We start from the raw sequence: 24,607 nt of genomic DNA, 5'->3' as shown, positions 1-24,607 counted from the left end.
GAAAACGAAGTTGCGAAAAAGAAAGGCCGGAAATTACGCAGATCCAATGAACACGTTGCAACCTATTTGAAGTGAAAATGGAGCGGTTAATTACTTATTATACAACTAACATCGACGCCTACAAGTACGTCTACTTTAATCCTATGCAGTGTGCAACCCGATACAATGTTTATGGCTATCCACCACGAAGGTCACAACTTCCGAGTCGTACAATACGTACGTTTATGGTTTACCCCGGTCACAAGCTATGCCGAAATGCAAACGCCCAAATCAGACGGTTGCATTGTGTGAGGCGTCGACTCGACGATGTCACTAGGACGAGGGCGATGGTCAGAGGCTTGTCAAGGGAAAGTTAGTGATGAGGGATGCAGTATGTACGGTGAAGTACAACACGTAGCTGGCTGCATTTAAGTATTCTGTACCCCTTGTGGCAAATGCGCCGCATGCCTATTCTAGAGGATTAGCCAAGGACGGGCGCAGGACCAGTGCCGCACGTACTGAACGGCTAAATCAAGGAAAATCGGGTGACTCGAAGAATCCGTCGAATTAAAATAGCTGTGCCATTAAGAGGTTACTGTGCTTTAGAGACATCTGTCTATATGAGGGGCACTGCAATCTCACGTTTTATGTACGCATATTTTGTTTTTCTTATGCACAACACAAGTGAGTTAATTGGCGCAACTTTGCCCGTTAGCATACAGGAACTACAAAAGCGAGTCTGCTGGTGCTTGACGTCGGGTGCGCGTAACCTTCGTATACACAATCCAACAAATAAACACACCGAGAGACCAACAGGACCAAGAAGCACAGAGCAGCCACACCGAACCCGGGTGGGTATAGGCAAATCAAGCGTGGCTCCAATATCGAAGGACCCCGGAATTACGAAGCAGAAACTTAATGTGACTCATAACTTGTAGTTTACGTTGTCTTAATATCTTCATGACATGTTAGCGCGATAGCATTAGATGTGGACTACACACACACTTTCTAGGTATTCGAGTGTGCGACGACAAAATGTGAGCCGATCCAGAAGGCAAGCGCAGTCTAACACAGCGTTTCAGAGCACTAACTGTCACGAGGGAAGAATGTGAGAGACTGGCGCTCGACGCCAGACGTTTCAAGGAGCCACCTTGGCACAAGAGAAACATGCGCGTGAGCATGTCTTAGGGCTTAGAGCAGCTGGGCTGCGGGGCTGGCAGACAGAGATTCGATTCCGTCCGCCAGTCACGCATTTCTTTGTAGCATTAGAGGCGCACTTGACCCAATTTGTGAATTAAAAACTCCGGGAGTGTTGCACGTATGCGACAACGTCACGCAGTGTTCGCGAAACCCGCAAGCTTGCAAGACGCGTTTCGATGAGGGCGAAACGAGAAAGAAAGAAACGGCCGTGTGTGCTGTGCGTTGGGTGCACGACAAAGAACCCCAGGTAGGTCAAAATTATTGCGGAGTCTCCCACTACGGCGTGCCTCATGAGCATGTCGTGGTTCTGGCACGTAAAATACCAGAATGTAGACTTCTGCGCGCAAGCACGCGCCTACACGAGAACGAGGTTGTTGAACACACAGTTACGACGACAGCAGAACGCACGGCCGTATGTAACAACAGCCTTACAGTTCTACAGCGACAGAGACGCATACACGATAAAGGGCACAAGCAAACATCGGGCTGCTATATTCGTCGCCTTCAGCTGGTGTACTTGCGCATCCATAAAGATTGCAAGGCAAAGAAAACAGATAAATGCAATGTACGCACTGTCTCTGTAGCTTTAGCCAATGTTTTCCGTCGACTACCCACTCCGTGCTCACCGTCGTGGCCGAAGTAGTAGCCATGCACGCGGCGACAGTGGCCTTGGTAAACGAGCGAGCAAACTTCGTTCAGAAGGACTAAATGGCGGCGCCCACGGGTAAAGTGCTCTGAACGGCCTATATCAAAAACGTTATTCCCTTCCTTTTTCAGAGAGCGAAATCGCCTGAGGTGTGAACTCGTAACGTTCCTCGAACCGAATCGTCAGTTTCAATACCACACGCTTTCTATACCGCTCAACGTGGAAAATGTTGCCGGGAATGAGGGGCGTTTCGTAGAGATTTATTTTTGTCTCATTTATGTGCAATAGCAGATAAACAAATGCACACAATTGAATTTCCTACGTGGCATATTGCTTTTAACCAAAGGTACGTAATATGCGTGGGAGAACACTCACAATGCGAAATTCTACCAGATACTGCAGTTGGTTAACCGACCTCTATTAGCAAAGTAATAGCGCACATTGTCCGTGTGCGCTACAGTCTGAACCAAGAATCTCATTCTCATAAGGTTGCTACGAACAACCACGGTCACTTCACGGTGGTATTCTGTAAGAGTGCACCTAGTGGACTTACTGTCCATTTCAACCACTGTTGATTGGCTCGGGCCGCTCCTCGTCACCTCGCTCGAACACAACTCCATCCAATCAGTACATCAACAGCGGCCGAAATGGACAATCCACTAGGGTGAATCTTGCAGAATACCCCACCAGGACTGGGAGCTGTATCTTTTAAGGCGATAGCTTCCTTTGGAACATTTCATATTAGCAGAGTTGAAAAGCACCTATCCTGTCCATTGAATATGGTGGAACATATTGGGAAAGAACAATGAAGGAAATCGACCCACTGCATACAACGGCATACACTAAGCAAAGATAATAATAATAATAATAATAATAATATTAATAATAATTATAATAATAATAATAATAATTTGGAGGGCGCTTAAGCTTCGCCTTTAATAGTGGAACGCGATAGCGTTCAAAGACACCTGACTGCTTTTCATGCTTCCTGGCAACTGCAGCGTATGTAACCGTAACGTTTACCAGAACGACAGAAAGCTGAGCTAGTTGGTAAGGATTCATTATGCAAAAAAGAGGTGAGGCGTGCAGACAGGACACAAGAGTAGAGAAGTGGACAACACGAACGCCGCCACGTTTACCAGGAAACGCTGGTGGCGAGCGCTATGCACGAAGGCAAGCTTTCTCCTAGAAACGCGGCCTCTTGCGTCGGTCGATCTCTCGTTTTTACAGAGATAGCTTTACTAAGCGCGTCAAGCCGAGTTTCGCCGTCGCTAGCAATTTGACCTTCATTTGACCGCAGCTGCGCCGTAGCCTTGACGTGACTCGCCGCGCCGAGCTCCCCCACTGCCACCACCGGCTTGGCGCATGCGCTCTCTACAGCTGAGTCGCCGCCTGACCACGTGATTCGCCGCGCGCCTGGCTAAGAGGAGCGCCGCACTCGCCTAGCCAGTGCGAGCTTGGCCATGGATGAGGGCGAGGCGCTTAGCGTTGCGCGGGAGTGGGAGGCTTTGAGCCGTCGTCGCCAAGCGGCGTCTGACCACACCCGCTGATATCGCCCTGGGAGCTGCTTCACTGGAGAGGCGTCTCACCGGTGTCTCACAGGCGTCTGACCGTCGATATCAATGTAGCGACCACGCCCTGTCCATTTGCGCCTCGACGCTGCGTATGTTCGCGGCGTCTCTTTGCACGTCTAGCACTTGCGCTTTGCCTGTGGCACAACAGGCGTCGCACCGTCGAATGGTGCGTGTCTACCCAAACCTAACTGCAGTCATGTCTAGCCGCCGACCTAGGCACAGCCGTCAATCCTGGCATAACGACGATTGCATAACAAAGTATAATAATTACAGCTAAATCAAAGGTTAACCAAGTGAAACCAAGGGCGCTAACGTAAAGTGATGCAAAACTTTTCTATTCCAATTCTGCAATTAGGCCTTCACGACTGGTCGAAAAATTTTAGGGCCACCCCCTACTTCACCTGTCTGTCACGCGATGTCACAAAAACCGCAGAAACTCCCCATTTGATATGATATGTGCACACTGATTATGCATGGTGAGGCCGAACAGAAGAAACACCATTATTTCTGATTTGGCGTTTTTTTTTTTTGCCGTTAGCCATCTGCTACTGGTCAAAAGATTTCGGACTGCGCCCACTTCACCTGTCTGTAACCTGACCTCCTAAAGTGACCTCCTACAAACGAAGCGAGCGTTTAATTGGGCTACTAAGACAACGCTGCGGCTCACCGTCCGATGCATGCGTCGATAGTTGCGTAAATTTGACGTCAGACGATTGGAATAAAAACAAGACTGGAATAGTTTTACGCTATAGTGCCCCAAGACTCAACCAGGCTAAACCAAGATATTGTTTTACATATGGTTAGCTTAGCTATATAAGCCGCAGCCAGTTTTCTTTTTTTCGCACTTTTAACGTTTCAGTCTGAGAAGAGCTAACATAATATATATGTGCTGTGTGCTTTTTTTACTCATTACATTTGATTGCAGGCTGCCGCTCTCAAAATTCCGAGGAATAACTTTGTCAAGAATGAAAGCCAAGGTATAAGCAACTTCGGTGGTATAAGAGTGGTTCGGTATGCGTGGTTCGGAATTTGGTTCAAAATTCTTTTTGCCGGAGCGATGTCCGACGCTGTATGCCAGATGCCGTCGGCGTTTTTTTTTTCTGCGACACAGGGCACTTAACGCTCTCGCGTCAAAAAATGAACGCAACCGCCTACCGTCCCACTCATTGTTCTAAACATTTTGCACACGTTTTCCAATCTTGCAGCACACTTCCAGCCAGAAGAGTTTCAAGGTGCATGCGACACATTGTAAACATCATTACTTGGATCAGTATTTTTTCTGCTGATGTACTATCTTGGCGTACACGATTGTGTACACAGCGCCTGAAAGGGATAATATAGCGAACAGCTTTCTCCCGCTATTTCACCCGTTTTCATGGTCGGTGGTTGGTGATCGAACTTTTCACCGCCGATGCAAAGCTGCCAATGCAAAAAGGCACGTGATGTCGCGCAACCGAGCTACGGGGTGCGTCCATCACCGATAGCCAACGGTAAATGTATCACATTTATATAACGTTTGGTGCGAACGTATAGTTCTCACAAGCGTATTAGTTGTGGATATGGCATTTGCTGGCGTGCCCGCCCGTTTGCTGGTATTTGCACTCAATGCGCATGTAGCCTTCGTATCCATATCTAATACATATCCGTATCAAATACATATCCGCAAATGTATTTGTCGAGATACAGGCCGACGTAGCAGTCGACAGCAGCTGCAGTAACGAAACACACGGGGATGTACAGGCAAAAAAAGCTTCGCTATAAAAAGAAACGAACATCGACCCGTTCGCTATCGGCGACCTGCTGCATTAGATCCCCTATCTCGGGGACGATCACCCAAAGTGACAAGATGCCGAGAGAAGCTTGAGTTTGCGAACAAGCGAACCACTAAAGCGACATTGCGGGATAGCGGATGGAGCACAGTAAGTTAATTAACGTCCCGTTATTTCGAAGCGAACCTTTATTTGCCTCGGTATAACTGAATGTCCCTGGGTATGCGTGTGTGCAACTTTGAGGCAAGGGGGATACAATCCGTAATTAGATATGCGTCGTAGCGCTCTGCGTCATACGCCTCGCTTCACCATTCTTCCTTCGACAAGCATATCTTGCACCGCCTTCGTCCTCGTCACGTGACAAACTAGACGTCTCACACGGCGCATCCGCCTGACGGCGTTTGCGTTTCGGCATAGCATGTGAGCAGTGTAGTATAAGAAAAAACATTTTATGAATTTACAGTTGAGACTATATGCTTTATAAACACTCCGTGCTATTACACGCTGCATAGAATGAAAATAAACACAATTGTCCGCGCAGCCTTTAGTTTTTTGTAATTTAATTTGCTGCTTCACATAAATTATGTGACGCACGTTCAGTGCGCTTATTTTCTCGTTTCTGCCTTTTTTTTTTTCTGCTTCAGAAGAACGAGTGCACAGTGGGCCTCACCGCTATTTCAGAAACCCGCCGTGGTTGCTCAGTGGCTATGGTGTTAGGCTGCTGAGCACGAGGTCGCGGGATCGAATCCCGGCCACGGCGGCCGCATTTCTATGGGGGCGAAATGCGAAAACACCCGTGTACTTAGATTTAGGTGCACGTTAAAGAACCCCAGGTGGTCAAAATTTCCGGAGTCCCCCACTACGGCGTGCCTCATAATCAGAAAGTGGTTTTGGCACGTAAAACCCCATAATTTAATTTTTTTTTTTATTTCAGAAGAGTTGTTCGTTGTCCGATGACACAGTCGTTGCGCAACTGTCTGTTGTGATCTCGCGCCAAGGTTTACTCCTATTGGCACGGTGCGCTTACTTCACGCGGCAGCGTACGAAACCGGGTCAGTGTCGACGCGCCCGCGCAGCTGATTTTCGTAAATCCTTGTACAAGCGCGTTTAACACCACTACGCTAGGCACTCAGTAACTGGCGGATGGCGACTGCCGATAAGCCAAAGCGCACTGGTCTTGACCTAGTCTTCTTATCGTACTCGCGCGGTCAGTTACGTTACGCTGGGAGATCGGCTTTTTCAGGGACAACTTCGCAACGATAGGTCGGAGAGGCATCGACTGCGCGTGGAGTGCGTCTCGCTAGCGCTCGTTGACGCGGAGCTGCATAATTACGAGGCCTCATACTTTTCCAAACTCCGTTTACGTTCAGGGACAAATGGATTCACGCGCGATAACCGACCGGTGCCCGCGTGCGGTTGCGCTTTCCCACAAAGAGTTTCGGAATGGGAAAACTGCGGAGAGGCTCAAATACTTCTCGGCCTAGGCATGCAGCCTGGAGCTTGGAACTTCACTGCTACAAACGCGACACTCAAATGCAGTGTGCGCCCATCCTTTGTATGGTGCACGTTTACGTTACGAAATCAGCGTAGTTGTTTGACGATCATTATAAGCCTATTTTTGAAATATTGCTTTGAAGTAATGATATTTTTTTTTTTTTTTTGCTAGATACGGATTCTAAATAAGTCACGAGGATGTTGACTGGAGTAACGGCTCGCCGGTTCGTATTTCCACGCGACACTACAGCTTATGCAATAGAGGTTGTGTCACAGAAGAGCTCATTTCGTACTTCAACGTAATGCTTCACAAAGTTTCAGCCATCCAGCGTGTAGGTCGACAAGGAGTCCCATCGTTCAGGTTTAGGTTCGTTTCGATGGAAAAGGCACCAAACAGGGTACAGAAAGTTTCTCCTGTGGAAGTCCTGAATGAAAACATCCTCTGTATTTAAGGTTTAAAGTTTGTTTATTGTTTACGATTTGTTTTAACGTTTAGCTTTGCGCATTATGTGGTTCAGATGTTCATGAGGGTTTGCAATCAGCGCACGACTGAACTGATGTTGCGCAATTGTAACTTGGTCAGCTTAAGTGCAAAGTGTGGCTCAACACCATCCTTTGTTTTTGATGCCTGCTTTAACCGGGTTTGATGTGCAAAACGCTGCTTGATGCAAAACATGTTGCCGCAAATGCCTCGCACTGCATTTATTCACTCTGTGAATAAACGAACATATAATGAATACCGTGTCTTTGGAACCCGTTCCCATTCAGCCTGTGATTATACTGTGATTATACTGCTTTGGGAACAACTCTCCTCAGACATATACTCCAAGACCATCTGTGCACATGTTAAAAGCCACCTCGTAATCTTGATCTCAAAAAACATGTTGCTCTAGGTTTTTCGTGTTCAGCGTCATCTGTTTAGCCTTTGGAGAAAGCAACTGAGCGGTTCGCTTCGTTTCTTCGTTATTAATGTCATTCTCCTTCCGCCGTCTTCTGCACGCAGACAAGTGGAAAGAGGCCCTTCTCCTGGACATCGCTCCCGAAGAGCTTCCTGTGCACTGGGGCGGAACCATGACGGGACCGGATGGAGACCCGAGGTGTACGCACATCGTAAGTGTGGCACAATGTCGAACGCGTGCAGTCAGTTTATGACGTTGCAATTCATGAAACGACCTGGCGTGGAATGGCTCTGAAGCTATCCAGTTGCTCAGTTGGCGTCTCGGGGCAATTAGCTGCCAAAACAGCAAAGGAAAATCAAGGAACTGACCCTTACGCAAGGGAGAGAGGAAGAGAGAAATTTTAGCCGGATTATGGAGGGTTACCTTGAAACAAAAATTATTGGCACTACATGTGACCTGACATGTGTACCTGGATATACTTGCGCAGGCACGTACCCAGGATATTTTTTTTTTGAGGGGGGGGGGGGGGGGGCAACCCAAGGTCACTTTTCTAAGCAAAGGGGGGGGGGGGGGAGTACCTTTGCTAGACAAATGTTAATAACGCCCGCCATTCGCCATAAAGACACGTAAACTCAGAAAAGAGAAATGAAATAAGGTGTATCTCACATGTACGCCTGTAAGATACACCTCTCTTTTACTAGGCAAACAAGGAACCACATCAAATGGACTCGCACAGGAAGGAAACGCAGAAAGAACACTGCCAAGAACAATTAAAAACGCGAAAATGTAAAATAAATATTTCTATGGTAGCATACAACTCAAAAAAAAAAAGAAAGAAAACAGCAGTTGACAACCAAGGCACACGGCCCACGCGGGGTTGGGTTACTCTGCCAGCCAATCACAGAAGCAAACAAAATCGTCATCATGCAGTCTTTTCAAAATGGCTTCGTACTTTATACCTCCGGAGCGTCTGCTGTTCTTGAAGAGTCTTTTCATCGACGGAAGCAATGAGGTGTGCAACAGACATGGACAAAGTGTATGGAGTCTGAGCATTACACTCTTCAAAAGTTGAAGTGCCATGGTTGCTTAGTGGCTATGATGCTGGGCTGCGAAGCACGAGGTCACGGGATCGAATCCCGGCCACGGCGGCCGCATTTTCGATTGGGGCCAAATGCGAAAACACCCATGTACCTAGATTTAGGTCCACGTTAAAGAACCGCAGGTGGTCCAAATTTCTGGAGTCCCCCGCTATACGGCATGCCTCATGGTTTCGGCACGTGAAACTCCATAATTAATTAAATCGTCAAAAGTCTGCGGTACAGTTCATTCCACTGCTGAGCCCGTTTTACTCATGAAACTTCACTGCCAACTGTAGTGTAACTTGACAATATGCTGCTGTGAAGCAAGCATTTTATTACAGTTCAATAAAGAATTAGGCATTCGTCATTTCCGCTATAATAGGCGAGAAGAAACGTATAAACTTACGCACTAATAATTTTATTTTTGTGGTTATCGCCTGATTTGGGTAACAGGAAAAGTTTGAAGTACGAATTATTTGCAGCCTGGCTGGCGGTTATGAGGGCGTGTGCGGGGCTTCACTGTAGTTGTATCCGACTATAGCAGCGTTTTCTTTTTTTTTTTTAGCTCTGGAATAATTATAGAGGAATATACATTTGCGGAACAATCACAGTTCTTCTGCATCCCTCGTTTACTGCTTTACTAAGGGCCACAACCGACTCGTATTGTTATTTGGGAAGTTGCGTAGCGATTCGTGGCCGCCAGTCCCGTATAACCGTGAAGAGCGCAGGACGCTGCAGTTATAGACGTGCTGCGCCTACCGCGGAAGGTTAGAAGAGCACCTATACATAAGCACAGCAGAGAAGTGGCTACTTCAGGCGGCTCGACTGATAACTGTAGAAGCATCATTCAAAACACACGGAATTGTTCTCCACTTCCGGCGGTGTTTTCGCTACTTCCTTTTTAAATAAAAAGATGTTGAGCCATAAAGATTTTCATGCACAATGGTTAAACTTGTTAATATTCGCTTTTCCTTTCTGTTTGGTTGTTGCCTTGGCTCTCTACCTTAGTAGAGAGCTTAATTTCTTAACTGCTTGCCACTCTTGTTTCCAGTTGCCAATTTCGCACGGGAAGTGCTGTACAATTAGGGAATAACCAGACGAGGTAACGGGTGACAGTCATATTGCTTATGGGTTTAAGAGGAAGCTTTAGCTCGGGTGCTCCTGTCTGAACATATGTAAAAGGAGAACTCGTTTTTCTCGGCAGCCATAGCACCAAAATTGACGAGGTTTGCTGCATTTAAAAGAGAAACTTAATATCTAGTGACTGCTGGTTTCCAATTTTTTATTTAGATTGCCAAATTTTTATTAAAATTTGGCAAAAAATCAAAAATTTTCATAGAACGAAACTACCAAGTTTACAACTCTCTAACTCAGCAGGGAAAAATAATATCACAATTTTGTGAACTGGACCTGATGTTACATCCAAAGGGGACAACATTTATATGTTACATAATAATCTAAAAAAATTCAGTAATATGGAAATACTGCTTTTGCTGAACCCTTGTACACAACGCAACAAATTCACGTAAGATATAAATTGACCTATCAAATTTGTCCGCTTTGAATGATCTAATGGATGCCGTTCACAGAACTGCTGTATCTGTTTTTCATGCAGAGCTATTAATTTATAAACTTCGTGCGTCTATTTTTTTTTTCGAAATTTAGAATTTTTGATGATCTTTTTCACAAAATTCAAGACATAAATTGAAATTTCTCTTCCAACAGTCACTAGAATTTAACATTTTCTCAGAAATGCAACAAATTTCATTGAAATCGGTCGCGGGCAATCGGCCGCTTAATTTCGGAGGGGGGGGGGGGGGGGCCCTTGGGTACGTGCCTGTACCTGGGTGATATAAATACCTGGCTATCCTTCCCTTAGGACGGAGCGTGTAGTTTAGGGCGCCATTGGCCCGCGCCCCTCCAGGGGCGCATTGGATCAGATGAAGCTTCATTGTAGTTCGAGTCTATACTAGCTTGCCCAGAGACGACCATGTTTACTTTTTTCTTTTTTTGCTAACTACCTACTTGGGCGAAACCAATGGGTTCTTATGACAACATGGTGAATGAACTTCAATGTCGACAGTGCCATCGTGGGCACTGTAGAAAACTTCTAAAACGTTATCGCTGCCTGTGAAACTCTCCTTCGAGCAAAGAAACAAACTTCAGAATCGTCGCTGTGAAAAAAACGGCTAAACATTTCACTTGAAAATTTTGTGCACGTACGCGGAACGCCATCTATACGCTAAAGAAGAAATAAACATTTTTTTTTTCCGCTTTCAGAAGCGTTTATTTCAGATCGTTAACTACCGTAAGTTGTAAGTCAAATAAGTTCCGTAAGTTGTAAGTAAAATGTAAGTCGTCTCTCGCTGCAGGCTGGCTCGTGCTGGCGCTACACAGCTGCGATTCACTGCGGCGCCTGGAGGCGCGGTAAAATGAATGCACGAAGGGCTTCGAAAATTCCTCCCGAGGAATCGGAGACGCGTTTATGGCGGGATGATGGTTAGCGCCACCTTTCGTACACATCGGCTAAGCTTCACCACTGCCACAAAGTTGGTACTTCATTCTGCGAGACTAGATCGTGTTCTGACTCATTTGCTGAGCCTCGAGTGCCTGAATGGATCCACTTTTTCTTGTATTGGCCAGCGATTATCAGTATTGGCTTCGCAAAGAATATTGAGGTAACCTGTTGATTCAATTTGTTCTAAAGTGTCGTTCATTTATTTCAGCTTGTTTTGCTTCGTTACCTGTACTCCCTCTCTACGATCGCGTATATAAAATCCCATATTGCCTTCGGTACGGAAGATATTAGTAAATAATTATTTAAATGGTAAGCTCTTCGTGCCTACAACAAAGAGCGCGCCGTGGGCTCTTTGCCTCGAATCTTGATTCGCTAAATTTGATTTCGGCTGTAATAGTGTCGCCGATACAGTGATACGACACCTGGAAGTTGGCGCCTGTTCCATCTCTAATTTATCTTCCGTCCTATGTAGTGTTGATTCGGTGTGAGCAAAGCTACTACTTTTAGGGCGTCCAAATTAATACGAAACCTCCATACGACGTCCCTCGGAACCCACGCTGATGTTTAAGTAGGTTAAACTCGGAAATTAAAATATTTATTCTTGTAATATCACCTTTAAACTTGTCTCGCACGGCTAACGTGGCACTACCGGATAACTTTATATGACTAGTCAAATATGCCACTATACTGTACAGGTTGTCGACGAACTCTTCGTCCGCATCCTCCGACCGGTGTCTCTGCAAGCGCAACCGAAGAGTGCTTATATGATTCCTCCGCGACTCGCACGCGCCCAACGCAGGTGGGAGCGGGCGGCCCGGTGCCGTGCTCCTGCTACACGGCCCCTTCGCGGCGCCTCTCCTCGGACCAGAACCTGAAGATGTGCGTGATCGAGAAGAAGTCCGCCGTGCCCCTCACGGTGGAGGTGACCGAGGCCGGCTCCATCCTGCGCTGGGAGTTCCAGACCGAGAACTACGACATCGGCTTCGGCGTCTTCTTCGTGCCGGACTCGAACGGCACCGTGAACGGCGCGGCCGGTGACGGTGGCGACATGCAGGAGCTGGTCGCCATGCAGCGAGTCAACTGCCACCTGGTGCCCGAGGACGGGATGCTCGTCTGCAGCGCGCCCGGAAAATGTGAGCACTCGAGCAGCACTACTCTACAGCGGCCGAAAAAGCATTCGCGCGCTCCATATATGACGAATAAAATTGTACGTCCTTGAGAGGCTTTAGATAGCGCACGGGCTATGTTGTTGCATTCCAGTCATTGCGCATGTGGCCCGACAGGGGGAGAAAATTTTTATTTAACGGAAGGCAGAGGCACATTTCTTTAGTCTAGGTACTTTGTTTGATGGGGTGTTCAGACTAATTACAGATATTATACCGAATTATATATGTATATATATATATTTCCTTTCTCTGAAGTTTTGTTTAGGTGACGGGCAGAAACAAAGGTCACACACAATCGTTTGAAGGAAAGTGTCAAGTGCTAAATCTCATTACAGTGAAAAAGAAATGCGATATTGTGGTTTGCGTCGAATATCGCAGCTTCTTTTCTAAAGCTATGCTTTCCTGCGCGAAAGCTTTATCAAGGTTTCTTCGCCTGCCATTCGTTGAAAATAGGGTTGTCTATTTTCAACGGCGTCTTTTTCCATCTCTTATGAACCATTAACGCGCATTATTATGAACCAGTAACGCGCATTATAGCAGCAATACGTAAGTCATCGCCACTAGAATCACGAGCCTCTCCACAATCTTCCAGGTCAATCTTTTGAACGCTCTCTCTCCTCAACGAGGGTGGTGCCTTTTACAGGGAAGCTATATACGGCTAGCCGATTCGTCCGTCTGTTGCCTGTACGCCGAAAACTCCTCCGGCGCACCCTCATGCCCATGTGCGAGCAAGAGAAAGAGAGAGAGACGCGCGATTGGCTGCGCCAGTAGTGACGTCGTTGCGCTTCGTCGCAGCCGAGTGCGCACACAGCACTTTCTCTCCGGCTACGAAATGGGTAGGCCACGCGTAACATGTACTCCTGAGCAGCAGGCAGCTTTCGATCAGCAGCGCCGCAAGCAGAGCCGGGAACGAGCGCGTCTATACCGTGCCGATGCTGCAGTCCGGGCTCAAGAACAGGCTCGTGCAGCCGAGCGCAAGAAGCAACTGTGTACCGATGATCCGGCAGCCTACCAAGCCGTCGTTTAATGAACAGTCGGGCTTAACCCAGTGATCAAGACCCGGGCCGCACGTTTCAGCTTCGCTGGTTAACCATCTGCATGGAGTGTTTGGGTGGGGATTTTTGTTCCTGACCTTCTAAGGTATCCCTGCCACGCATAGGTAGTAAAAGTGGCAACCTGACTGGAAAGTCCTTCCGCCTCCATAAAGCTGTCTTCATCCTCACAGGGATTACTTCTTGCCCAGACACAAAGGAATGCAAAAAATATACACAACGCGAACGCAGAAGACCAGCGATTGATGCCACGGCATCGCAAGTGCCTGATAGATTTGACTTTCATGACTGTAGCATCCCCGCATCGCGTGGTGGTTACATTGCTCCTGTTTCATGGCCTAAGGGGTAGTTTAGTTGCCAATGCCGTTTAGCCGAATTTCCAAAAAGAAGCTTCCCGTTTGACCGAAGCTTGTTAATATTGTGGTGTTAATTTGGTGCTCTCGTTCCGTTTATTCAGAATTTCCGCATAAGCAAGTTTCATTTATGTGGAGTGCACTATTTGGAATGTGATCAACCACAGATAAACAGGAAGATATTTCGGGTTATTAGCAAATGTGTGATAAGAAGTCTACAAACTCTCTATTATTAATTTGTACATGATGTATATGTCTCGCATAGTTGATTTATAGAGAATATAGATAATGTAACAAGTGGTGTTTATCACGACCCCTCTCGGTACGCCGCATGGTGGAGCGAGCGACCATGCGGCGCCTTCATTCATTCATTCATTCATTCATTCATTCATTCATTCATTCATTCATTCTTTCTTTCTTTCTTTCTTTCTTTCTTTCTTTCTTTCTTTCTTTCCATCTGACCCTCCATACAAGGAAGCCTTCACAAGGCTCCCCAACCTTGCCCAGTGGGCGCGGGAGGCAACGGAAAGGGGGTCAGTTCTGGTATGGCCTCCAAGCAACCGAGACTGAAATGTAGAAGCCTAGGCATTTACTGCAACGTGCACATTGAAGAAGATATGAAGTTAATGGTTTTCGCTGCCTTTTTGGGTCGACCCGCTCTTGAATGCATTTGCTATCAGGATGCTTTTCGCTATATCTTTTATATGGAAGCGAACGTGGTGAAACCGTAAGAGCGCCGCCAAACTAGCCGGCACGAAGTCTTGATACCGCTATAGCTCTGGTGAACTGGTCGCTCAATGTCTCCCGTTCTTGCCTTCGCAGATGTGCTGAAGTTCGACAACAGCTTCAGCTGGTACCGGAGCAAGAAGCTTCTCTACCACTACCAGGTGCTCCCGCCAACGCCAGCGTAATCGACGGTGGCCCCGACGGCTATCTGCCAACGGCGTCACACGTTTCTCCTTTCGTTTTGTTCTTTCTCTTATTCGTGGGTTTTTCGTGCTTTCGTCAGCTGACACCGGAAACCGATGTTCCGTAACTCCATCCAGCAGTAATAATAAGGCACCAGGAGGCGAAGAAGGCAGGCTGTGAATATGAGCTTTGGGAATTTGTATAAGTTCTAGGTACGTATATAGGACGCTTGCAGTCGTCGTCTTACAGCACGATAATAAATAAAAAGTAGCGTCTAAAGCTACGGAGCTTCTAGAGGGCACGGATACACGAAATTTTGACCTGTGTAGTTAGCGTTTCGCGCATACAACGACGTAACTCAGAGGAAGTTCATTAGGAAGAGGAGAGTGTAAGCTATAACAGGGTCTTTCCGGTTAGATGTAGCCGTTCAGTTTACTGTCTAGCATTTGCTTGCAGCAACACGTTCCTTAGCGTCAAATTTCGCATGCGTCGGAAACGCGTTTCAAGCCTAATTTTGTAAGCAGTTTGCCATTTCCCGTCACACAGCACACATCTACAAATGCAACAACTACAATGACCCGGGCGAGTGGTGAAACAGCTCGAGATACCCTTATCACTGCTGCAGTATAGCTGGAGTTATCTTCCAAACATTCTGGCATAACAGTTCTTGAGGGCTCATTGCATGCGCAAGAGCCTCAGATACGCTATATTTTCACATTTGGAATTACATTTCATTTTGATTGATGGTGCGCCGAATAACCCACTTCAATTGTTTTGGCAGAAGGTGAACGCTTCTCTCTTTTTTTGCGTATCGACCAACGGCGAATCTCAGGGGTCGATTTGGAGCAATTTCGCATTGCTCTGCTGGACAAATGTCATGCTCGTTTGATCGTTTATACGAACGACCTGTTGTTTTGACGTTTTGCTGATAGATACAGATAGCGTTCTTCCGATCCATCAGAATGCGATGTTGAGCTAGTTGGTTTATGCTGTAAATGTGGGTTCTGGAGCAGCAAAGCAAAGGGGAAAGGTGAAGGTACAGAATGACGTTCTTTGTGTCCCTCCTTCTTTCGACTTGGTTTTGCTGTGCCAGAATTCACATTTCGCCCAACCTACCGACAAAACTTACGATACTGGGCCTTTAATTACATAAACAGGCGCTGATTGTCATGTGTGAAGCAAAAAGAAAAAAATTGTTCTGAGTCTACCCGCAGGATGTTCCGTAATGTTTCTACTGTGTTATGACTTCCCACATTTAGAATTCTCTTGGCGTGACATATGCGTTCTGAACAGCGTTTCTCCCTAGATGCAAGCCCTGAGTGGTCGTACTGTCGCAACTTCCTAGTGCATGAGTAACATTCCAAGTTGATAAAACCCATGCGCGAGCAGTCCGATAATCCATTCCGACGAGCTATTTCCGAGTCGTGACCCATAGATGTCATAATGCTGTTGTGTTATTGTTGCTGTTCATTGTACACGTACGCCTACTACTTCTCTGGAAATTTTCACTCTTCTTGAATGACTTCCACTTGTATGCCGTGAGCAAAATATCGTGTGGCTTCTTGTGGAAACCAGCATAAGTTGCGTGACAGCGCGACAACCTGCCTGGACTTGTAGAATGGCATTGCATGTGTCAAACATGAGGGATGCAAGAGACTAAAATACTGTCACAAAGGTAATTATCGTTCCGAGCCGCGGAAGCTCATTGAATCGATATATATAGAGAAAGAAGCGATGCCTGAATCACGGTCTCCAAGGTGTTACTGCTGCTCACCAGGAGGCGAGTTTGTGCTTCCCGAATTCGGTAGGCGCATCATCTGTTGGAAAGTGAGAACAGAAACTCGCGTGTTTCTCTTCTTTTTAAGTTTCCGAAAAGTTTAGAAAAAAAAAACAGGAGATAAAGATTAATTTGTGTTCTTCATTAAGTCGAGACTCATAGGCAGAGTCTGTTGAGTTCAATTCTATGCTGTGTTAGCCCAGCCGCTTGTAGGTGCGTTCCTTTCCACAAACGTATTACGGAGACAAACAATAATTTAGACGTACAGATACGGAAAGGAATGAAAATGAGGAATTTTCCACACATATCAATAACAAGGCAAATACTGCAGATGCTACCAGTTCAAACTTTCGCACTGCGGAGGATTCAGTGCAAGCAGGCCTGAAGAATGAAGAAGCAAACTCCGGTAGCCTTTCAAGTTAAAAAAAAAAAACACTCGTGAAGTGGGCATGTTATGCACAAAACAACCGTCGTTAACACTAATTGTAGAGACCGGATCGTGCCATCAAATACTATCACGTGCTCATGGAATGTTTCGGTTCTATAGTGTGGGAAGGCGTTTGATGCATAAAATGTATGGCAGATTAGAACAAAATTATCTGTCCATGTGAGCCTAACAAAACGATCACGCTGCATTCTAGGTTGTTCTGATAAGAAACGTCGACGAACCTCACCAATGCTTGGCACGCGTTAGAACCCTCCGGTGAGTTAACGGGCAGACAGGCATACAAGCAGCACGCCAGCTCACGCTGTGTCGAAGAAAAGTTCTTGTTTACTGGCAGCAGAAAGGTTATAATTGCAGTAACGTGGAAGGTTTGAAGAGATTGAAAGGAATACCACGATTAAATAGTTTGACCTGGTGAACATATCACGTTGAAGCCGCCATGGTTGTTCATGCGCAGTGGTTGATATTTCGTTTTAATGTCGTTCATGTTTATTTACGTTTCGTCAGAAGCTGCCGCTACAACGTGCACTTCGGCACAACTGCATCGAAGCGCAGCTTTTAACTATAGAGGTGGAGCATATCGCTGTAGTTCTTATGCTTAAATGTACAGCAGGCTGACGGAGGGGAAATTTGGAAGTCATGTAGGTTGACTCGTCTCCTGTATGACCATCGGTCACCGAAAAGCTGTCTCGTATGGTAACTTCGAAAACACTTCTTTATTTCGTTACTAAACAAGAAGACGTTCCTCATCATGATTCATGGATCAATCGGTAGATAAATAAATACATAAATGAAGAAGCACTTACTCTCTTCACTAAAGAGACGACGTTTTCACTTCATGCACGACACCAAACACGCAAATTCATATCTTCTGAACGAAATTGTACCATGTATTACTTCGGTCAGTAGCCAGAAACAACTTCTCATATTTAGGTGACTTCGGCTTTCTCGATCTGTATATTATTTAAGCGGATGAAGACGTAATTCTGGCAGGATAACTTGCAGGAAGTATAAAAACATGGAAGAATCCGGGAACAAAGAGCTTTGGGGCTGTCCAGTTATTGCGTAGTTGTCGCTGAGTTCTGAGATGCAAAAAGCGGAGAGTGCATAAGCATTCTTACGAGTTGTGAATGTGCAAGGACTAATGTCCAAATGTACGTCGCTGAGCAATCCTTCGAGTTATGAACTCCTCCCAGGCAAGCGAGCGCGTTGAGACGCTTGGCGCGTTTTGATTTGGCCTTAACGAGGCGCAGTTGGAAAGCACGCGAGAGCTCGCGCGGCCGAGGAACGCGCGGATAACACAGGCTTCCGAGAGGGAGAGCGAGATTGACGTGGCGTCGCGGCGGTGCCCTTTCCCCTCACGAAATGCCTGGCGTGCTAGCGCAGCAGAAGGTGTTCCCTTTCGCCGGCTGTGCTTCGTCGAGGCCCGAGCGAGCAAGCGCGAGCCAGCGTCGCGAGGCGCGCTCATGACGTGGCGTCGCAGCCCATGCCAAGTTAGACGCCGTTTCGCTGCTGCAGACGACGCAGGCTTGTTCGTTCGATCGGCCATTTCACGCTTTCGCATCAATGAAAGATAGTCACGTCAACTGAGACAAAGCACAGATGGATTAAACGACACAGGCAAAACTGCGGTGCTCTACCGAGGTCCTTACCTGTAGATCGACTAACCGCGCGCAAGTCGTGCCCTACTGTCATAAGAGGCACGGTCCCGTGGGCGATACGGCAACGATGTGAAGCTTCTGCGTGTTTCAACGTGGTGAGATAGCATCTCGTGCGTCCTGACATTCTTTTCGTTTCTTTCTATCCTCGCAGAATTGAAGGTCACCCTTCGGGCTCGCACTGAATACGATCAGGACGTAATTGCCCTAAAGCGATAGCCACTTGTTGCTGCAATCAACGGCTCACGCCGACAAGAGCGTGTGGCCTTTGCACACTTAATGCCTGGCAGTGAATACTAAAACTACTCGTGCTTGTGTGTGCATGAGTTCGTGCAGCCATGCACGAATGCATGCGTGCGCAGTGTACCGAGTGTGCAGCAGAATGTTCGCTACAAGAAGTAGCCAGTTTGCGAACGCGAACAGCTCTACCACCTTGGCTTTCTGTCATTGAGTCGTCCGACTTCTTTCTGCAACCTTCGGATTTCTTCAAACGTCCCGATTTCAAAACCTTCGTCTATTCTTCGCTGAAACAACGTTAAGCACGATCATTCTATAACGTGTACTATTTTCTTTTCGAAGTCTTGCTTATTTCTTTTAGAAGTCTTTTAGGCACCTCGCCGAAAAACTCACTGATGTTGTCTTTAGTATGTGCACATATTTTTTTTAACTTAATAAACGTCTCTCCCCCCTCTCTCTCTCTTCGAAATCTTATAGTAGAGTATGCTCCTTTGTCAGTTTCACAAGGATGGTCGCAGTGGTGGCAGAGGTGCGAAGAATTTCCCAACCACCCAACACTTTAGTCTTTATCTCGCCCTAACTGTAATGTCGATCTCTAATTTTCCACGTTCTCTCCTTTGCTTTCTTTTTATTTTTTCATGACTGTGTACGTTCCTTAAACTCAGCGTATGGAGTTAACATAAGATGACCATTTCTTTGTTCAGTTGAACGCGCATGTTTTAAGAATTCGAACATTTAGTTTATTTTGAAAGATCGCCTTTCATTCCACGCATTTCTACTGCCTACTTTTGTGGTGAGTTAATGCAGTACCTTCTTACAGCTTTCACTACACCGCAATCTTGAAACTGTAGCTGGTGTACTTCGAGAAAAAGTATGCAGCTGTCTAAAAATTATCAGGATGGTTGTACGTGGATCTATACCTCATGCAATATCGTGTATTTGGTTTTCGTCTCTGGCATTGCAATGATGTTTGGTGTCACAGTTTTTGCTGAACGTTCTGAATGTACAACGCCGCGCGTAGCGACAACATTTATTGTGTTTGAGTATGTTTGTCAATGTAATCCAATGCCAAGATTATCATCTAACACTACAGAAGTACTGCATAAGCACTGAACTTAACCTCATGACCACACTAAACGAGAACCCCGCATACCGGTCTCATCAACCTACATCTGAAGAAGGCAAAAGAACTTCAGCTATAGTAAACTGAAAATGCTGTGAGTCCGCTGCTGTGTGTCCCAACATTGGAATTAGTTCTAAGCCCGCAGTAATATATCATGTACGATATGAATTAACAAAATGCTACTGTGCGAATTTGCCCATTTATGAAATATAATCTTGTTCTTGCTTTAGTTATGCGTGAAAATCAACGTACCGAGCTCTGTTTAACAATACGCCAAGGCATTTTCCCAATGTGGGCCTGTCGTAATAATTGGGAAGGCAACTTTCCTGCTTTGGATGAGAGTGACGTTTCGTGGTTGGACTTTGTTCAACATCACGAATGTGTTGCCAGCCTTGTCGTAAACGTTCGAAGGCCGCTTCACCTGACCGCTGTTGTTTCAATGCTGTGCGGGAGGGCTTGCGATTAGCGCTGCCGTTACCCTGACGGTGTGAAAATATAGAAAGGAGAGTTCTTGCTTTCTTGTCTATGGTAGCGCTACATGTTTAACATAAACCCAACTACCCGGTCCGTCAACAGTTTTGGTCAGTTTTGGAGCGGCTTTTAAGGTTTTGACGGCAAACTGTCTGGGCACTATGCGTTAGCGTGGGCTCACCAAGGTCTGATAACCAGGCATCTTTCCTTCACTCTCACTCCTTCCTTTCGCCTCTTAGTGCTGTGCTCCCTGTACATTTCCTGCTTGGTGTTTCTCTTTGAACTATTTGCTTTGAAATGTTATGTAAATGTTTCGTCTGGTGTTTGAGAGCTGCGATATGTTTGCTCTCTGTTCTTGACGCTGTTTTCTTCGATGTGTAAGATATGGTAATGTGCAGTTCAATGATGTCACGTCTATTTTTTCGTGGCATTGACTCCAGTGATGCTTTGACTACGTCGGTTCCTGTAATGTGATATAACCGCTTATGCATGTAGAAGTAGCCCGAACGGAAAGAATTGTGGCGGGCGTGTTTAGTCGAGAGGGCGTTGGCAAGGAACCGGCATTGTGCTAATGTTAATGCGATAGACCTGCAGCCTTGTGGGTGCATTTCTGCGCTGAGCCTTAAAACCGGCTACCGGTTTGATGGACGTGATACTTCGTGCTATGGGCAAGGTAGACGGTAATGTAACGTCTTCTATACTGGTTCACCTTGAATTAGAATTGAAGCAAAGTGAAAGCAAAAGTAATCTGTGCAAATGACGTCATTCAAGACTAGCTAATCGACGGCAAACGTGTCTAAAATCTGGCATTTGGGTAAGATAGGGTCAACGTAAGCTTCCCCACACGTCAAAGGCTGCTACCCAACCAATAAAGCAAGCAGGAAAATGTCCACATATGTTTCTTTTTACTATCCAAGTCATTCGCTAGGTTTAATTGACGAGCTCGAGAAAGCGAGTCGAGAAAGTCCCGCTTGTGAAACAATACCTCAAGTTTGCACATCCTAATAAATGACAAGGCAGAGAAGACTCGTTAGTTGTCCGACGCCGGAAGAATACCACGCCTCTGAAGAGAGTTTGAGTTGGCACTTGGCAGACTCCCTATGTGTGCGACGAACCAAAAACGTGCGCGGATTTCCTTCTCGGCGCACTGGTGACTGTGCTGGGCGCACTCTCGGCTTTTCACGTCACGAATTCGACGGGATCCCGCGAGCAAGTTTTGAAGCCTTGTTATAGAATGGCTGACATGTGATACATACCTGCGGTGATTAACCTCGCGCCGTATAGTTGCAATACTCCGGGGTTCTGGGCTTACGAAGGAAACTGAAAGAGGTGCAAGCGTATGCGCATAGATTGTTTTGTCACTCTAGCACGTAGGTTCATCGCGGACTGGCCAGGCCTGTGCGCTCGACGGAGGTCGTGTAACACGTCTCGTGACAACGTCGAAAAGCTGTGTAATGTGAGCGTCGGGGGAATGCTTGTGCGTCATCCCGGTCGACAGCGGTACAGATGTATGACGAACGCACTGCTGTATTTTTGAGTCGTTATGCGAACACCGTGCTTATGAAAATAAAGTGAGTGTGTTGGTAAGACCGGCGTATGTGTTGTCCCTTTGTTTGTCCGCGTTCGCTAGATTGTTTACTGCGGAATCTCTGGTTGAGCTATACGTAGCTCACCGGTGAACAGCTGCCATCAGACAAGTTATAGCACATTAACAGAGACACGAGGTATAGAGACGCATAGACAACAGTCAAATACACTTACGAACACGCAAACCCACGGAGGCACGTATGTACACAAACGCAAACATACTGACGCGTTCAACACAGAAACAAGCGTGCTCAGGCGCACGTAAAAGGGAGCGCCAGTTCGCATGTGTTCCACTTTGTGTTCTTGTTCTTTAAAAATAAATTGCACAATGATTCTCCGCCAGCAAGCACGTTGGCAGAATGAAGATATATTTCGAGTAATACCAAAGCTGTGCGCACCTATGTAAACAAAGCCTCCAAGGGTCACTAAACACAGCAGGTCAATCTAAATGCGCCAGTGATACAGGGCCTAAACTAGAGTCTTCCTGTGACAGTCGCTCAAGATGTGAAATTCTACGCAGTAACCTAATGCGTTTAGTATAAACGTGCTGAGGTATTTTTACAACGCCGTTTATTACTTCTTTTCGCTCACATACATCGATGCATCTGCTCTATTACCTGCTGTCGCTAACTTACCTTTCAAAACACCAGAATTGTCGATGTTATGAATTGCTGTCAAATCCGATTTTCATGAGAGCACCTTTATTGTTTTTTTTGTTTTTTTTTTTATTTTCTACAGCGCCCTGAAACTATATTTGTGAGCTCAGGATCTTTTCGACGAACCTATTAAGATAACAAAAATCTGTTTTTTTTTTTGTTTTTTTTGTCAGGCAACATGGTTACGCATTAGCACTTTAGAGGATGAAATAAAGCAGCGCTGTTAAGTAAATCACGAAGGAAAAAAAATATTTATTTATTCATTCTGACAGCAATTATATCGACACTCCAATTTGACGTCGCGCGGCGAGGCGCGGCGAGGCGCGGCGTCAACGCAAGATACTTAAGCCTACATTAATTAGTTAATTAGTTAATTAATTATATATAGCTACTTAATTAATTTATTGCTTAGTTAATTATCGCGCTCGTTTATTTACCGTGCACTGTGAACTTTTGGATACAAGCGGCTATTCAGGAGGCACACTCTCTTTAGAATGTTCGAAACAATATAACAATTGGAAGACGATGAACGTTGTAGAAGACTTTTGGCACTATTGGAAATCCAAAATTCCCGTTTCCTTTTTTTCTTCTCCTTTCTGTGGAAGCTTCTATGGGTTCCCCCTGCACTTGTTTTACACTTAGATGACAAGCGACTGTGACAGTGATGTCACGTACCACACAAGAGTGACAGACTGTAACCGACGATGTGTGTGCCGTGTTATGTGCCCTCTATCTCTTCTCCCCATCTTTCATCCCCCCCATCCCCCTCCCATGTGTAGGGTAGCAAACCGGTTAGGCAAAACTGGTTAACCTCCCTGCCTTCCTTCTCCACTTTTTCCTTCCTTCCTTAGATGACTGGCAACTGTCCATTTCCCCTGTGGCTTAACCTTCAACCACCAGCCGCCGCCAACGGCCCGTGACGTCACCCTACTAACCTTTTAAAGCTAACCCGCCGAGGATGAAGAGGCGGCCTTTGACAAAGATAGGTCCACCTATCAAAACATTGGCCAGCCTTTCTGAGGTACCTTATGCCTGTTTTTGTAACTTTCATTCCACATTGTGGCTGTCTATGCGTAAAGGTTGTTCTATTAACATACACAACCATGTTGATTCGCGTGAAACTTTCGTTTAAATGCAGGCATCCGTATACACAGGCATTCGCGTGCACAGGCATTTGCGCACCCAAACTACGGAAAAGGCTAACCGGTGCTTAGACAAATCATGGCCGTGCTTCGAATTCTAAGTGACTGGCGTTCATCAGTCTTTGGAAACAACTACGAGTGACGTTAGTACAAGATCCCGATCATGCGAGCAGCAGCCTTTCTTCTTCTCTTTTTTTTTTTTTTTTTTTACCTCTACTCGCAATCGCCATTTTCTTTCCGTAGCGACCACGCAGCTGCATTTATCCCCTCTCATTGACTTACTAATTGTATTCGTGATTGCACCATGAGGTTGACTCAGGTGCACGAGGTCTTGGAATGGATGAATGAAGGCTTTACCTCGACGACGCCAGACAAACATCAGCGAGCGAAGCAGCCCTCAGTCGTGCTTGTACGGACGTGAGACGTGCTCAGGTGCGGACGCACGTGCGTAGGTCTCCTCGAGCACCGAAAGACTGGAAGGTCGTTACGATTGCATCGAAATTAGGCAACTGGACTGAGCAAACCGAACGATTCCTCTCGACCGCTGCGCGTGGAGGTCCACCTAGTCCTTTGGTAGCTTGCGCTGTTGCCCGAGAATTATGCAGTAACACCAAATAGCCACTAGGCGGTGCCATCGCAGGTGTGCTTCTGGTGTAGCTCGTCCGACGCGGACTCCGGAATCGACGCCAAGCAGTTTTGAAGAACCCGCAGCAGTAAATTTGGCCGCACTGTCTCTGGCTTTGCTCTTCACCCCGATGTCGCGCGTTTGAATAGCGGCAGTGACAGCCACGTGCCAATGGAACCGCAATTCACGAAAACGGCCGTGTACTCAGCGCTCGGCGCACGTTATATTAGAACTTGATCCGGTGCCTT

At 46.4% G+C, this 24,607-nt stretch overlaps 1 protein-coding gene across 1 annotated transcript in view; it reads left to right on the top strand.

The window, feature by feature from the left end:
* Nucleotides 1-21,938, top strand: part of LOC126541994 (SEC14-like protein 2) — a 114,058-nt gene extending 92,120 nt beyond the window's left edge. Inside the window, exons 10-12 of the mRNA XM_050188963.3 lie at nt 7,666-7,772; nt 11,958-12,291; nt 14,552-21,938. Of these exons, the coding sequence (XP_050044920.1) occupies nt 7,666-7,772; nt 11,958-12,291; nt 14,552-14,640 (530 nt within the window). The 3' untranslated portion in view covers nt 14,641-21,938. The remainder of the gene's footprint in view (nt 1-7,665; nt 7,773-11,957; nt 12,292-14,551) is intronic.
* Nucleotides 21,939-24,607: the final 2,669 nt, after the last annotated feature.

The sequence above is a fragment of the Dermacentor andersoni genome, chromosome 3, assembly GCF_023375885.2.
Source record: "Dermacentor andersoni chromosome 3, qqDerAnde1_hic_scaffold, whole genome shotgun sequence".
In the NCBI taxonomy this organism is placed as follows: Eukaryota; Metazoa; Arthropoda; class Arachnida; order Ixodida; family Ixodidae; genus Dermacentor; species Dermacentor andersoni.
This window is presented reverse-complemented; position numbering and strand designations above follow the sequence as displayed.